Source organism: Hippocampus guttulatus, chromosome 3 (genome assembly GCF_054856545.1).
Source record: "Hippocampus guttulatus isolate MCC_2025c chromosome 3, RoL_Hgut_1.0, whole genome shotgun sequence".
In the NCBI taxonomy this organism is placed as follows: domain Eukaryota; kingdom Metazoa; phylum Chordata; class Actinopteri; order Syngnathiformes; family Syngnathidae; genus Hippocampus; species Hippocampus guttulatus.
This window is the reverse complement of record NC_141263.1, coordinates 4,594,132-4,610,339: the sequence shown is the minus strand read 5'-3', so window position 1 is coordinate 4,610,339 and position 16,208 is coordinate 4,594,132. Positions and strand designations below refer to the sequence as shown.

The window sequence follows — 16,208 nt, the reverse complement described above, 5'->3', positions numbered from 1 at the left end:
AGTTTTAGTTTTAGAAACATGGTTTTGCAAATTAAAAAAGTGCTTATCGCGGAGAAGCTAAAGAAAAGCAAGTACTCACTCGCGTTCTGCAGTAGTAGCCTTGAGGTTCGTTTCGGAAATCTCAAATATGCAAAGAAAAACTCATTGAATGCACCACAAACTGTTGGAAGTACGTGCAAACAGCCGCATATCAACTCAAGTGGTTCATTAAAGCTCAGATTTTTTTTCTGTGGGTTTTTTTCCCCTCCTAATGTTTGAAGTTTAAATACCTGTTTCCTGGAAACCTATTCAAATCAGCTTCAGTTTTTTGGGCGTTATAAATGTTATACTCTGTAAAAGTGATATAAAACAAATGTGGGTCTATTCTTTGTTTTGATTACTATTGTTGTGTTTTTATTACTTATTTTCAAGGCAACATTCTTTTTAAGTTTATAAGTTGGAGTTAAAAAAGAAGACGTCTCAGATTTAAATATTCAAATTAAGACAATGAAATAAAATGTTTAGAATCAGTTGTGTTACATTTTGATGAATCATCAACACGTAGGAGTGAGGGGGTACTTACTCATGGTATGACAAAAACATTCGGGGGTACACAAGCCAAAAAAGGTTGGTAACCATGGCTTAAGAGAGAAATCAACCCAAAAATGTTCTTTGAAATAATATGCTGCACAGTATGCGCCACCATTAGTCCAATCACAGCATTCTGATTCATGTTTGTGAAATACAACTTAAGCAACAAAACTCACCCCGTTTTATCCATCTCATGGGGTGGCCATTTTGCCACTTCTTGACTACTAAATATGACATCACAGTTGCTCAGGGATCAGGTTTGTAAATAAACTCAGTCATTTTGTAATTTCATGCACATTAAACCCATTTGATTTTGTGAAATGGTGAATCAAATTAAAAAGCATTCCCAAGCAATCAGTCTGTACATTGACGGCATACAGAATCTTCATGGACAGTAGTTCTGCAGACAAAGGGTCTCTTAGTGCAGCAAAGATAAGTACAATTCACAACAGCGCAAACTTTGAGAACAACAGCGCAAACTTTGAGAAACGCTCTTAAAAAGAAAACTATTCACACCTCAATCCACAGCCAACAACTGGAAATATAATTAGCCTTGCATTCTTTACAGTTTACTTCTTACGGTATTATTTTTGGCTCAGTAAAAGCCTGGACATACAGGTGATAAAGAAAAACAGTGCAGAAAATATATTATTATAAGATATATAAGACAATATTTACCTTTAGGGAATATGCTCTACTCAGAAAATTGGGAAGGGAAACGAGTGGCTTTGAGAGACTCCTTGTGATGACACACTGATAAGGTTCCAAACAATGCTGCTGCTTTACAGCAGTTTAGGCGTTTTGGGTGATATGACAGTGAGAGTATGCCACTATTGATATAAGCGATTAGCCTCCAGCAAGCCAATGGGTCAACTTTAACAGTGACAGCGACGCATGCTACTGCTAGTACTGAATGCGATTCCGATGTTGTAAACTCTTGTCCAACGTTATTTAAAGACGCCACGCGTCAGGTAGTGCTAATTTTAAAAAAATGAGTTTTTCAGAAAGGGTGGCTTGTTGACTTCCATGTTGTATTATCCTCGGCAAGGGTATTGTTTATGACAAACCGCTTCATAAACCTTGGACAGCATAAACACAGGACACGTAGGTACTACCAACACATGGATGTCATTACGTGAGGAATGTCAATTCGCTACTTATTACGACAAAAGTGGCCGAGGAAGACGACTGTCAACGAAATGTCAATGTTTACGTAAGCTAACACATGCTAAATTTCCTTACGTCACTCAGCTAGCAGGGCAAAAGCGTCCCAGCGATCAGAAAGGTAGCCACCACCCTTATGTGCAGGTATGACGAGGGGCTCGTAAATTACAAGTTGTGCATTGAGTTACGATATAAAAGCAAAAGCCCATGTTAGGAATAACTGATAAAGCCAACAACCATATTAGTTGTGCTTTCTGCTGTCTCATAGCAGGTTAGCTTCCTGGCAACGCTTTATAGTTAGCAGGAATAAATTGCTCGCTTACCGCCAACAACTGTCAAAGGCCTCCTCTATTGTTGTGTTTACAGGAGAATGTGACACGGCTTCATCGTGTCAACATGAAGAGTTCTGGCAATCTCCGCAGGATTTAAAAACACTTCTCAGCACAGAGAAAGGGCCGTGCATGGACGTCCATGCCTTCTGAGCACCTCTTCCGTCCCTTCCACTGCAGTGGGTGCGTGGAGCAGTCGACCATTCAGCCCCTCAGCGAGACCCAACCCCGGACTGTGACGTAGACGCGGGCGAACCCGACTCTCCTTGACGCCTTGCCTGGATCGATCAATTTGGCCTGGGGCGGGGTGACTGATAGCTCTCCAACATACCGCCTGTGTGCTGTGGATTCCCTCATTCAGCAAAGATGATTTTAAGACCAATGTTTCTTTAAGAATAGACTGCCTCTGTATCATCATAAAAATATACAGATCGCATATCACAACACTAGATATACCACAACTTGTAGTATAGCAGGGGCGTTACTAGACATAAAACAACTGGGGCACAGGGGCTGCAGGTCCTTTAGTACCGTCCTAGTACATTGGCCGCAACAACAGGTCCGCGGCCCGGTATGGGTCTACGGACCACTCTGTACCAGGTTGCAGATATGTTAAAAAAATGTTCTGCAGCAGAGCATATGTGCCCCAATTGTAATATATCACCACTGCGGTAATGTAATAGCAGTCGGATCATGTACCGGTGGTCTGTGGCAGAAAAAAGGTTGAGGGCCACTGCCCTACTATATCCCCTTCCACACACTCACACACACACACACACACACACACAAAACACCACTGCTAAACTCTTACTAAAACTATCCATCCATCCATTTCCCGAACCGCTTAATCCTCACTAGGGTTGCGGGGCGTGCTGAAGCCTATCCCAGCCATCTTCGGGCAGTAGGCGGGGGACACCCTGAACCGGTTGCCAGCCAATCTCAGGGCACACAGAGACGAACAACCATCCACGCCCACACTCACACCTAGGGACAATTCAAAGTGTGCAATCAGCCTGCCATGCTTGTCTTGGAATGTGGGAGGAAACCGGAGCACCCAGAGAAAACCCACGCAGGCCCGGGGAGAACATGCAAACTCCACACAGGGAGGCCGGAGCTTCACTGTGAAGTCGATGTGCTAACCACTGGACTACCGGGCCGCCCTACTAAAACTACTACTTGATATATTTAATGGATGTACGAATAGATATTTAGTATTATATATTTCATCAAGGGACGTTAAATTGTCCCTAATGAGGATAAGCAGATGGATATTTCAACAACTGCGAACACTTTGAACACTACAACAAAAAACATAACAAACCACTTTTTGTGTCACGCTACCACACATCAAACTGCATTGTGCGTTCCGCACTCCAGGGAGAGCTGTGTGTGTGATGACCAGGAACGAGATATGGCCATCAGGAATTTCAGGAAAGTGTTAATTTTCCCGAACAGCCAATGTAATACTCGGCCGGTCTATGACATCACGGCCATGACGCATGACGGCCGGAGCGACGACAACCTTTCAACGCATGACTAACTTGTCTGTTTCTTGTTTTGCTGTACCGTGCAATATTTAATTTAAGTCCTTAAATTACAGTGTTGGTGAATTATGGTCCATCTTAGAAATCAAGCGCTGAAATAATTTTAAATTGTGAATGACGAGACGTAGGATCTATGTGGTAGTGTAATCAAGTCATTCTGGTTTCAAATACAGTACTGGCCCAAATTAGAACAGGCACGAAGCAAAATGAGACTAGGATGAGCACCCACTCTGTCGATACGTTCTGTGCACTGTTTCTACCCCAAGATGTCAGTAATGCCTAAGGCATGGAGTTCAATGAGACCAGCGGTCCGTATCAGGGTTGCACAGTTGATCTGCTCTGAGATAGGAAATTCTGAATTTCCGGATCCAGAATCAATTAAATCAACTCGGAGTGTATTCACCTGGAGTTCAGCGCCTATTAATTTAAATAGAGTATACAGAATTGAATATTCATTGAGCATTTCAGATTCAGCGGCACGTTGGTCGACTGGTCAGCACATCTCCCTTACAGTGCAGAGATCCAGGTTTCAATTCCAGCCCCGGCTTTCCTGTGTCGAGTTTGCATGTTCTCACCGAGCTTGCATGGGTTTTCTCTGGGTATTCCGGTTTCCTCCCACATTCCAAAAGCAAGCCTGATAGGTTAATTGGACACTCTAATGTCCCAAGGTGTGATTGTGAGTATGAATGGTCGTTGTTCGCCTATGTGTGCCCTTCGATAGACTGGAAACCAGTTTAGGGTGTGCCCCGAGTATTGCTCGAAGACAGCTGGGATAGGCTCTAGCACACCTACGGCCCTCGTGGGGATAAGAGGTTCAGATAATGGATGGATGAAAGTCACTGGCCTTTGAATTACTGGATTGTTTCTGTCCTGAATACCTAAAAGAAGTGCTCATTGATTATAAACCCAACAAGGCTCTGAGATCTGCAGACCTCGGTCAATTCGCGGAACACAGAGTTCAAAGTGAACTGCAAAAACTACATTTGGCTGTTATGCTGCACACAAATGGAATAAACTGCCACAGGAGTGAAGTCAGATCAGAGTGTAAATGCTTTTAAATCCATTTTTCTTTTAGTTAGAAATCTACTTTTATTACTTCACTTTAAAATGCTTTTAAAGTTTTCTATAAATGTGTTTGAATGGTGTCAATGTATGTCCTGGTCATTTTTGTTAAGTAACTTTTGTTTTCTATGCTTTCCTTTTGAATGTCGTTAACTGTTATGTTACATGTTACATCACCGCAAGTTACAAGGACAAAACGTTGAATGACTAACTCTTTTTATAGTGTTAATCAAAACTGACAATTGAGGCAGGATATTTGGTATCTCTCTTGGATTGGATATTGTTGGATAGCTTAATAAATTTTCCCCTATAAGACATACAGTATTGTACGGAGCCCCTAAGGGGACATGGAAGGAAAAAAAATAAAACTTTGCGAGATCTCGCAATACTTTGGAATACTTTGCGAGATCTCGCATTACTTTGCGAGATCTCACAATACTTTGGAATACTTTGCGAGATCTCGCAAAGTTTTTTTTTCCTTCCATGTCCCCTTAGGGGCTCCGTAAGGGGCTGCCAAAAATAAGTGGAGAAAAGCTCCAAAAAGTTTCAACTACAGAAACCAAAATGTAATGGTGATTAAGTACAGAGACATTCATTTTCTTACAGTATTTGGAAGAGTTCCAGTGTATCCAGTTTGCAAATCCAGCAATTACAGCATACCACCATACATTTATTGAACATCCATACAGAAACTCAAAATAATGCTCATCTATCTTTGTTGTCCGGTTTCAGTTAAGTCCAGATTAATCCCAGACAGCAACTCCCCTCTACATGAGCGGTTCAGCAATTCTTTCAGGGCTTCATTCACCTCGTTATTGAAGACGGTGGTAAGGTTTCCATTGTGGTAACCGCCACCCGCATCGTTGGGGGATGAACCCATCACCTCCTGCAACCACGTCAGCTCATTACTGAGTTCTTGTTTGAGCGCATCAAAGTGGTTCTGCCGTTCCTGGTAGCGGCTGCTGATGCCACTGAGGCTGGAGCTAAAAGATTGCATTTCGTCTTTGAGATTTTTCTTCAAGGACTCCACCTTACGGAACTCGTAGCGGATTTGCGAGAGCTCATGGCGCACTCCTTCACTCTGTTCCTTGTACCAGGCCTCTTTCTCATTGTATATTGAGACCATGGCATCAATATCTTCTTGCAGAGAATCATGGGATGCGGTCAAGGTCAGGAACGAGCGTTCCATTTGATCAATGTCCTCCACCACCTGGGCAAACCGCTCAAAGTTTACATAGGTGTTGTTAGGTGGCATGCTTGAGTGGCACTTAATGGTGTACTCCCTCAGACGCTTGGTCTTGAGCTGGCGCCTTTCTCGTTTCTGCAGCTCTTGGCCTTTATTTTCCTCCTTGCGTTCATTAGACTTGCGGGTTCAAAGAACAAATAGTACATATTTAATTAGGACATTAAAAAAATTGGTCCAAAATTGTGTCCATTTCAAGCATGAGTCCAAAAGTGTGCCTGGAGTTTACAGTCACATCTAAGTTGACCATTTCACATTACCTTGATCCATGGGTGATTTAGAGCGTCTTGAATTGTCAGTCTTTTCCTGTAATGAAAAAAGATGTCTTTCTAAAATCATTGGATTTTTATTTTGTACAGTTTGCCTCGGGCATCATGAACCAAACTCTTACTTTTTGTCCCTCTCCAGCAAGTGACTGATAAAATTTTTGGCAAGTTCACTGGTATTGTAGAAGAACTCCTCATCAAACTCATAGTTTATGGCCGAAATGTTCTTCAGTGTGTCCTGTTTAGTCTCCCCGAGGAAAGGAGAAGCACCACTTAATCTGGAATATAACATAAAGACACATTCCGTTTGTTTGTCTGTTTGAGGAAAAGAAGGCAAAGTGAATTACTGTACAGTCAACCTCCCACGAATTGCGAGTGAAAGGAACTGGGCAGGCCCATGATGAGTGAAAATCCAAGAAAAAAACCCACTGATAAATATTTATTATGCATTTTCCACGACAACCGGGGGGAAAATATGTAACCCAAAAAAATCTGGGAAAAACAAAGAAAACAAAAAACATCAACAAAAAGGTTTAATTAACAACAACAAAAAAAAACATCAGTGAATATGCAAATCCACGGGTGATTGGGTTGACTGTCACTGTTCACTTACAGGATGTAGGTTATGACTCCAATGCTCCACATGTCTGCTTCTAAACCCAAAGGCTCATAGTTGACAATCTCAGGTGCTTTTGAAAAAGAAAATGTTATAAACAGTTGCAGTTAAAGGATCGGAACACAGCACTCTGACTGATGAGGATATTCGGTAATCAGTCTTACCAACAAACTCAGGTGTTCCAAAGATGTTTTTGAACTCCACTCCAGTTTCAATTTTGTGGGCAAGACCAAAATCAATGAGTTTAATCCTTGGCAATGGTACATTCTTATCAAGCAGCATTATGTTTTCAGGCTGTAGAAAAACAAAGGACAAATTCATCAAGATAAACTGCTGAAGTGTTTTGAAGTGCTCACAACTGATTATTCAAAAACTCTTGGTAAGTTAAAAAACTAAACTAAACAGTAGAGCAGTCAGAAATAACTCTACTCTATTATGTGGGCAGAGTAAAGTACATGCATATTTTAACTAAAGACCCTGGACTGATGGCCAATCACAGAGATGCCTGATGGGCATCGATCAGCAACGACAAAGACATCAGTGTGAACCACTGAACAACCAATGTCCGCTCTACAGACTGCATTGACTCTAAAACTTCCACACCCACCCTCAAGTACAAGAATCATTCGTATGCGTGGATTTTCTCCTGGTACTTCGGTTTCCTTCCACATTCCAAAAACATGCATGGTTGGTTAATGGAACACTCAGTTATACCTGAGTGTGATTGTTAATATGAATGCTTGTTTGTCCATCTGCCAATTGTGCCCTGCAATTGGGTGGAAACCAGTTCAGGGTGAAGCCTGCCTACTACCCAAAGACAGCTGGGATAGGCACCAACCCGCACTTGACCCTCGTAAGGATACCCGGTTCAGATAATGGCCGGATGAACATTTATTTTATTTGCACGGGGACTATAAGTTTCAGAGAGTCCTCGAATGACCATTAAACTTTGATGCTCCACTCACATAGACGGACGGCATAGGCCAATTCTGTCGTATGCATGAAAAATCTTATGAGTAAAATGTACCGGTACTATGAATATTTTACTCTCATAATTGTAAATTTTACTCTGTTGGGACTGGGACCAAATGTAATCTTTTTAGAGTAAATGTATACTTTATGAAATTCAATTCAATTATTAAATTATTATAATGAAATTGAATCAAGTTAAGTGCATTGCACTCTGTTAAAAGAAAAAAAGCATAGAGCAGCATGGTTTTGTTGTGTTTCCATGCTGGCTTTGTTGGTGTCACGAGCAAGAACCGCAGCAAAAGCAGCACACATTTAGACACCCGAACCACTCACTGGATAAACCGCTCTAGCAACCGAGTCAAAGGCACTAAGCAAGACCGACATGCTGGAGAAACCAGCAAGAACAGCATGAAAATACAACAAATGCTGGTCTATGCGGTTTTTTTCTTTTTTTAACCGTGTAATCTTGTCAGGACATACCTTGAGGTCAAAATGGGCTATTTTTCTGGAGTGGAGGTAGTTCACCCCCTCAAGGATTTGCTTGATGAACTGGGTTGCTTCGTCCTCGCTTAGAGACTCTTTCTGGGCCAAGAAGTCAAACAGCTCACCCCCTGAGACCCTGCAATACAGACGTTTAGCATTTAGGTGACTGTTTTTTTTTCTCTCCCCAGACTTAAAATTTACTGGATATGTGACTTTGAAAACTGTCATGAACCTGTCTTCTTTGTTTTGTTTTTTCAGTGTCCAGCTGGAGAGTAGTGGTTCACTCACAAGTCACACCTGTCCTAAATTTGGCTTTGTTATTTCACTCCTTTAAAAGCCATGCCATGCCGACAACTGGCTATCGGACTACTAAATCTTGCTCACGACCCTGTCATCAAGTGCTTCAATTCTTGAGACTTTCTCTGTATTTTTTTCCTCAGAGCCTTTTCCTGACTGGGGAGGTGCTAGTGGGACTGTCAGAAAACAGTTAACAATTGTCACCACAATTCACATGCACATCTCTTCTAATGCTCACATACATCTCGGAAAATATCAAAACAATTGCTTCAATATTTTTAAGTTTATGGACATAAGCAATACCCTCATTAAGTGACTATAAACTGGAGTGCGCGCCAATGGAGAGGAAGTTGACATTATATTCATAAATTCATGTCAATAAAGATCAAAAGTATTGGTGCGATCAGTTTGTTTATTTTCAGAGATTAATGTGAGCATAAATAGAGATAGGAATGCGTATTTTCAAAACGATTGGTCGTAGTTTTCTGACATTAACTGCACTTTTTTTACATTAGGCGTTTTAGACTGTCTTCAGAACCCCAAGCTAGAAATACACCAGCTTCCCTTCTAAACATTTGCTCAAGAGCACACCTGGCATCAGAGCTGCCCTTGATGAAATTATGGCCCTATGCAATCTTTAATTTTGGGGCCCTCTAACGGCTGTATTTCATGTACTTAGTGTGTGTGTGTGTAGGGGGGGGGGTTCCTCAGGTTGGTCAGATGTCGCAGGTCGCAATGGTTTCTCCTCGCACAACATAGGGCCCACCCTTCACACAGTGTGTGATCTCTGAGTTTGCAGGGGTGGCTTTGTCTGGCATGATGATGCCTTCTCCGTGCTTCTGGTGTTATGATCAGGCTTTGACAGAGGAGTGCTTCATAATAACAATATTTCTAAATGACTGAAGCAAACATTTTTTCTGCAATTTTCCAAAGTATTTAGCATATTCCACGTATCCAAGCAGAGACTTCTTGAGTGCACATTACATGAACCATTTCCAGAAAATCAACAAAATATTGGAAAACGTAATGAATGAGTCACTCACAACTCCAGGATGAGAACCACATCAGTGCGATTCTCGTAGACATCATGTAGAGTGACAATATTTTGGTGCTGAATCTGCTGTAGAATCTGCACCTCACGTTGGATCTCCTCCAGCCGAACTCCCCGAGAGCTGGCCATACTTTGCCGCTTTTTGATGAATTTCGCAGCAAATTCCTGTCCTGTATTTTTCTCTCTGCATTGCTTTACAATGGCAAACTGTCCACTAAAACACAAGGAGTAGAAGAGAGATTATTCTTTATTGTCATGAATTGGTTTGTACCTACCGTACATTAGCTGAAAAGTCACTTTACTGAACCCATTTTGTTGAACACATGCCATTAGTGACCCATTGACCAATGGGCATCTTTTTTAGCGCCCACTTCTGAGCATACCAAGGTTACAGACATCAAACTTGTGACCCAGACGTTCTGCCTTTATGGTTTGAACAACAATTACAAGCACTGAGCAGCCACAACAATATGACCACCTGAACAATCTGCAATAATATTAAATATCCATCCATCCATCCATCCATTTTCCGAACCGCCTGATCCTCACGAGGGTCGCGGGGGGTGCTGGAGCCTATCCCAGCCATCTCCGGGCAGTAGGCGGGGGACACCCTGAATCAGTTGCCAGCCAATCGCAGGGCACACAGAGACGAACAACCATCCACGCCCACACTCACACCTAGGGACAATTTAGAGCGTCCAATCAGCCTGCCATGCATGTTTTTGGAATGTGGGAGGAAACCGGAGCACCCGGAGAAAACCCACGCAGGCCCGGGGAGAACATGCAAACTCCACACAGGGAGGCCGGAGCTGGAATCGAACCCGGTACCTCTGCACTGTGAAGCCGACGTGCTAACCACTGGACTACCGGGCCGCCTAATATTAAATAAGGGAATGCAATTCTGTACCCAGATTATAATTGTTTTAGATTTTTTTTTTAAATGACCGGTATAGGTTTTATTTCATTTTGACTTTTGTTTTTTTTAATTATGATTTCTTTATTTGACAGGCACAGTGCAGTCAAACATAGTCCCGAGCTTGCAGCTGATGTAATATAAAGTTTATAGCTGGTGGTAATTCTCAACTCTCGTCCCCAGTTGGGGTCTTGCACAACTTCGCAGGACAATATAAAATGTAAAATGAACTTTAAAAAGGCCATACCACATACCGGTAATTCGATAATCAATTATCCAATATCCCATTTACATGAGATTAAAGCTTCACTCACTTGCTATTCTGCAGTACAATATACAATATACTGTACCTCCATTTAAAAATAAAGAAAAAACATAAAATGGTAAAAACATGCCTTATAATTCAGTAATTCATTCATCAATCAGTACTGCATTGATATAAAAACTTAACTCCACATAACTACCACAAAAAAGACACACTATATTTTTGTTACAGGTGGTGCAGTTCTTTCTTCGTTCACCAGGTTTTAGCTCTGGTGGTTGTCACACCACGGTCACTTACCCTTTCTCCTGTGCCAGTCTGATTGTCAGCCCCGCCCTGCTTGTTTCCTCCTGTTGCCCATTACCTTGTGTTTAAATGGTTCCTGTTTCCCTTTGTTCTGTGCAACTGTGTTTTTGTCTTTGTGCGTGCACTCCAGCCTCTCGCCACAGACCTGATCAATTCTTGCCTTGTTTCCACAGCCTTGCCATTTTGAGTCGTCAGTCGGTGATCCTCGGTCGCAGAGGGTGCTGGAGGCTATCCCAGCCGTCTTCGGGCAGTAGGCGGGGGGCACCCTGAACCGGTTGCCAGCCGATTCCAGGGCACACAGAGACAAACAGTCTTCCGCACTCACAATTTAGAGTGTTCAATCAGCCTGCCGCGCATGTTTTTGGAATGTAGGAGAAAACTGCAGTACCCGGAGAAAACCCACACAGGCCCGGGGAGAACATGCAAACTCCACACAGGAAGGCCGGAGCTGGGATCGAACCCACGACCTCTGTACTGTGAGGTCAACACACTAACCAGTGGCCCACCGGGCCACCTCCTCAAATAAATATATCGTTCAATTTTGTACCCCGCAACTGTGTCCTTTGTTCAAGCCTGGTTCTGACAGTACACACTGGCCAGTATGAACACAGTGGTGGCAGGGAAGCTAGCTGTAGCTCTATCTGCACAAGGGACTCGCTTGTCCCAACAGGAGGAGCAGGTGGCTGCATTACACCAGGGAGTCAAGGGGCTCACCCACAGCTAGGAGAGCTTTAAGGCAGCCGTCACAGCCTAGGTCGGGCAGATTAATGAACAAATACAGCAGCTACTCACTCTCCTCAAAAAACTAACCATGGAAGATGCCAAGCCTCAGACCCAGCCTGTCCCATCGCTCCGGTTCACCGTATCTCCCATGTCGGAGCTGAAATCCGGCTAGCTTCTCCTGAGCGTTTTTCGGCAGACCCAGGACTGTGCCAGTCTGAATTAGAGAGGGAGATGAGTGGAAGACCGGATTTAGTTCTCCCTCAGGTCACCTAGTCATGCCCTATTGCCTAACGAATGCTCTTGCAGACTTCCAGGCCATGATCAATGATATGCTCAGAAACATCCTGGTCCAGTTTGTCTGTGTTTATCTAGAGGACATATTAATATATTCCACAGATCTAGACACTCATCAGCATCATGTGAGCCAGGTCCTCCAGCATCTCCTAGATAACCACCTATATGTCAAGGCCGAGAAAAGCATGTACCATGCTGACACGGTTTCCCTCCTGGGTTTCATTGTGTCCCTTGGGAGGCTGCATCATTTTGGCTGGATACATCACAAGATGTATCCAGCCAAAGTGAGCGCTGTGACCGAATGACCTTACACCTGAGAGCCGTAAGAAGCTGCAATAGTTTCTGGGATTTGCCAACTTCTACAGACGCAAAATTGCTGCTCCTCTCCATGCTCTGACCTCACGTTCGTTTCCACTGGTCTCCAGAAGCGGAGGAGGCGTTCCAAACCCTCAAGCATCACTTCACATCAGGACTGAGTCAATGGAACCACCCTGCCCACCCATGTTTTTGGAATGTGGGAGGAAACTGGAGCACCTAGAGAAAACCCAAGCGGGCACCAGGAGAACATGCAAACTGCACACAGGAAGGCCGGAGCTGGAAACAAACCCTGCACCTCTGCACTGTGAGGCACCACTCGATCACCGGGCTGCCATGAAGAAACTCGAGATCACCGGGCTACCATGAAGAAAGTCGAAAGTCATAAAAGAGACAGCTGATGAAACAACTCATCCAGCCATTCATTTTCTAATTGTCATGGTTCTGTTTGTGACCAACAGGTGGCACTGTAGGGCTCTGCCTACAGCAGCACCCCTGCTGGTCATTGTGTCATTAGTTGTTGAAAAAGACGACCACTCGGTGTCCGGTCATTGTATCTGTCATGTTTCTGTAACTGTTAGTTTTTTTTGTTGTTTTTTTTTTTGCTTCAGCCATGGTTTTTGTTTGTTACTTTGGATTATTTTTGTTTCCATGACTTTGTTTGCATTTATTTTCCTCAGTATTTTGTTAATACAATTTGACAACTTCACCCTGCTCCTCCTTCCTGCCTGCTTTTTGGGGTCCTCCGCCACCACGCAGACAAGACACTAATCTGCTTATCCTCACGAGGGTTGCGGATATATGTAATTATGGGTGTGGGTGGACAGGTGACAATTTTATTCTGTATAAAAATGGGTGCTGATTGTGTTAACAAGTTTGTGCATTGTATCGAGCCCATACCCCCTCGATATAGCCTTGGCTATCCATTGGTCCAGCTAATGCTAAAAGTCTAGCTTTGCCCTTGCCAAGGCTTAATCCAATTCACACACAAAATCGACGTGTTAACTCCAGCTCACCCATGACCATAAGCAGTTGAAAATGAATGGATTGATTTTCCCCAATTAATTATTGTTCTATCGCTGATTTCATGTTCTGACAATAAGTAAGGGCTTGTTTTGTCATTGTTTAGTAGTCACAGCGCGCACTAAATTCCACTTGCTTTTTTGAAATGAGTGGTTGTCAGTGAATGCCGTTTGTCCCTATCTGCAGCCAGTCTGACAACAGAGATAGTGTGCGTCTAAAGATAAAACACTCTTTTGAAAAGCAGCCTGGCATGTCAAGCAGTGCCTCCTGTCAGCTGACAATATAATTAACCCCAACCAGGCCAGGCACTGTTGCACTGAAGAGAAAGACTTGATGTGGAAGTGCAAAATAGTTATATTATGTCAAAAAAACACCAATGCTTGAGGGAAAAGCAAAGAACAGCATTCAGGCTATACATCGTCCTCGGCTCGGCTTTCATCGTCACTACGCCAAAAAGATGTTTATTTACTGCTTTCATTTGAATGTTTTAGTGTTACATTTAGGGCCAATAGTAGAATTCACAAAACATTTATTCTACCGTAATTAGTGGTCGACAACACCACTTGCATTCACAAAATCGTTTTATGCTTCTAACTTTAACGTTTAAAAAAAATATCAATGTGTGAGTGAGAACATCATCTCAGAATGAATCTACTGTATTTTGTAATCATGTATGCCCATCGTAACCATAAATTATTATTATTGTTACAATAATAACAATAGTAATAATAATAATAATATTATTAAACAATAGTTAATAAACTATTATTATTAAACAATCCCAACAACAATCAAACAATCCGATGTTTAGTGAAAACAGTTTGCACAGTACCTTCCCAACTCTTCCCCAATTTCATAGAAATCTTCAACTTTCTGTTGCTTGAAAATATCCATATTTTAAGTCCTCACTGTAGTTTAAAAGCGCAGTTTGATCCTCGTAAATATTTGCTGGGCCTCGTGTGACGCAAGAACAAAGTTCTAGGGATGAAACTCTCACTAGACCGATCGAGTCCCCTTGAAATTCTGTGCCGTAGCTGTCTGTTTTTCCATGCACAACACTAACATAAACAAGACAGTGGCGAGAAGGAAAATGTCTTGCAGAGTTAAAAATAGTGTCAATTGTGAACTCTGTGACCTCTGTGGATGGCTCTCTATGTCTCTCTGCCATATCCTGACACCTGGTGTGCTCCCATTACAGACACGTGCAATGTGCATACTGTATTGCTGGAAAACCTTTGGTTTATGAATCTGTACTCCTTTGATGAAGTGCAACGTATTTGTCTATTAGATATAGGCTACTCTATATTCTTGAATTATGTTTAATGAATGCAAGTGTGCAAGTTATGCAAAAGTAGAAATGTCCTGGGCGAGCTTTTATGTGGCGCACCGCGATTTACTTTTACACTGTAATAAATTTCTGTAAATCCGCAGTGAATGTACGACAGTATTTTACAGTTTATTTTTAATAATAGTAATTATAACAATACTGTTAAATATTCATCCATAGCATTTAAATTGACAGTTAAACCACTCAGTTCACAATAACTGTCATGATTCGGTTTAGGGACCAACAGGTGGCACTGTAGGGCTCCCCCGGCAGCTGCACACCTGTTGGTCATTTGGTAATTAGTTGTATAAAAGGACTCCTGCCCGAACACTCGGTGTCGGGTCATTGTTGCTCTTGCTACTGTCATGTGTGCTGCTGTTTGCTCTTAGTTTCTGTCATGTTTAGTTCATTGTTATGTTTTAGCTTTAGTCATGGTTTTTGTTTGATACTTTGGACTTTGTTTGTTTTGGATGTAGTTTTCTTTGTTTTAAATACAATTCTTCAAATACACCCTGCTCCTCCCTCCTGCCTGCTTTTTGGGGTCCACCACCACCTTGCTACGTGACAATAACAAACAGTAGATAACTGTAATTTAATAGCATACAATTATGGACTGCTGTAAACTTCCGATGTTAGAATACTGTACGTAGTATTAGTATTTGCAGGGTAATTAAATCACACAAGAATACTTTTTTTTCTTTCCAAATTTAAAATCTTGATTTGAATTTTGAATTTGACTTTTATTTGGTCTCCCGTAGGAGAAACTTGTCTCGGAGGACAGGCCCTTGTTAAGTGGCACCTTAACCCACAGCCTGGAAAATCTTGCAGTCCTGAGCAAGCGTTGTTGCATGAACTGATGAAGCCTACTCAGATGAGAGGCAAAAATCTTCAAAGAGGACAATGGGTTGCGATCAATTCAATGCCCTGAGAATGAGATGACCTGGATGAATAAAAATGTGCACAGGCATTCAATGAAGGATTTTTTTTTTTAACCATGCATTGACCAAATTGGTAGCTTGCGGCGTACAAGGTTGTATTGTGGCGCAAATATTACCGCTGTATTGTGATCAAGTCATGTCACATTTATTTATGTTATATATTAATCACAAAATGTCTCAAAAGGCTTCACATGCCCACAGTTGACAAATAGTGAGAAAGAGCCGCAGTTGGGAGAATCCCCTTTTTCTGTTTCCCCCCCCTCACTTTTTAAAGTACTGTACTGTGCCTGCTGCACACCACGGATGCAGCAGGCACACGGAACATACTGTAGATAACCAGGCAAAGGCAAGCCGAGTGATGAAGCGATGATAAAATCAAACAATACCGTTGTTAATACGAGGGAGCTGTTTTATAGTCAAATGAACGCCTGTCCTTCCTTTTGAGAGATGATCCAAGCAGGGAGTATTCATTCAGGACTAGTGCTCTGTGTGTTGGTTTCATGACAATCG

At 42.4% G+C, this 16,208-nt stretch overlaps 2 protein-coding genes and 1 long non-coding RNA gene across 4 annotated transcripts in view; 1 reads left to right on the top strand and 2 right to left on the bottom strand.

The window, feature by feature from the left end:
* Positions 1-2,202, bottom strand: part of herc1 (HECT and RLD domain containing E3 ubiquitin protein ligase family member 1) — an 84,546-nt gene extending 82,344 nt beyond the window's left edge. For both annotated transcript variants that reach the window (XM_086106272.1, XM_086106273.1), the window contains exon 1: positions 2,058-2,202. The gene's annotated coding sequence lies outside the window, so the exon portion shown is untranslated. The remainder of the gene's footprint in view (positions 1-2,057) is intronic.
* LOC147207202 (uncharacterized) lies at positions 1,320-4,756 on the top strand. Its single transcript, XR_015100384.1, has 2 exons — positions 1,320-1,783; positions 2,101-4,756. It is a non-coding gene; the product is annotated as an uncharacterized LOC147207202 (long non-coding RNA).
* A 502-nt stretch (positions 4,757-5,258) lies between these two features.
* dapk2a (death-associated protein kinase 2a) lies at positions 5,259-14,471 on the bottom strand. Its single transcript, XM_086106691.1, has 8 exons — positions 14,266-14,471; positions 9,590-9,811; positions 8,247-8,385; positions 6,959-7,088; positions 6,792-6,867; positions 6,304-6,456; positions 6,173-6,218; positions 5,259-6,032 (listed from the first exon to the last, which is right to left on the bottom strand). Exons 1-8 carry the CDS (start codon positions 14,325-14,327, stop codon positions 5,379-5,381), a joined length of 1,482 nt encoding a protein of 493 aa, XP_085962817.1. The 5' UTR covers positions 14,328-14,471; the 3' UTR covers positions 5,259-5,378.
* Between the last annotated feature and the right edge of the window lie 1,737 nt (positions 14,472-16,208).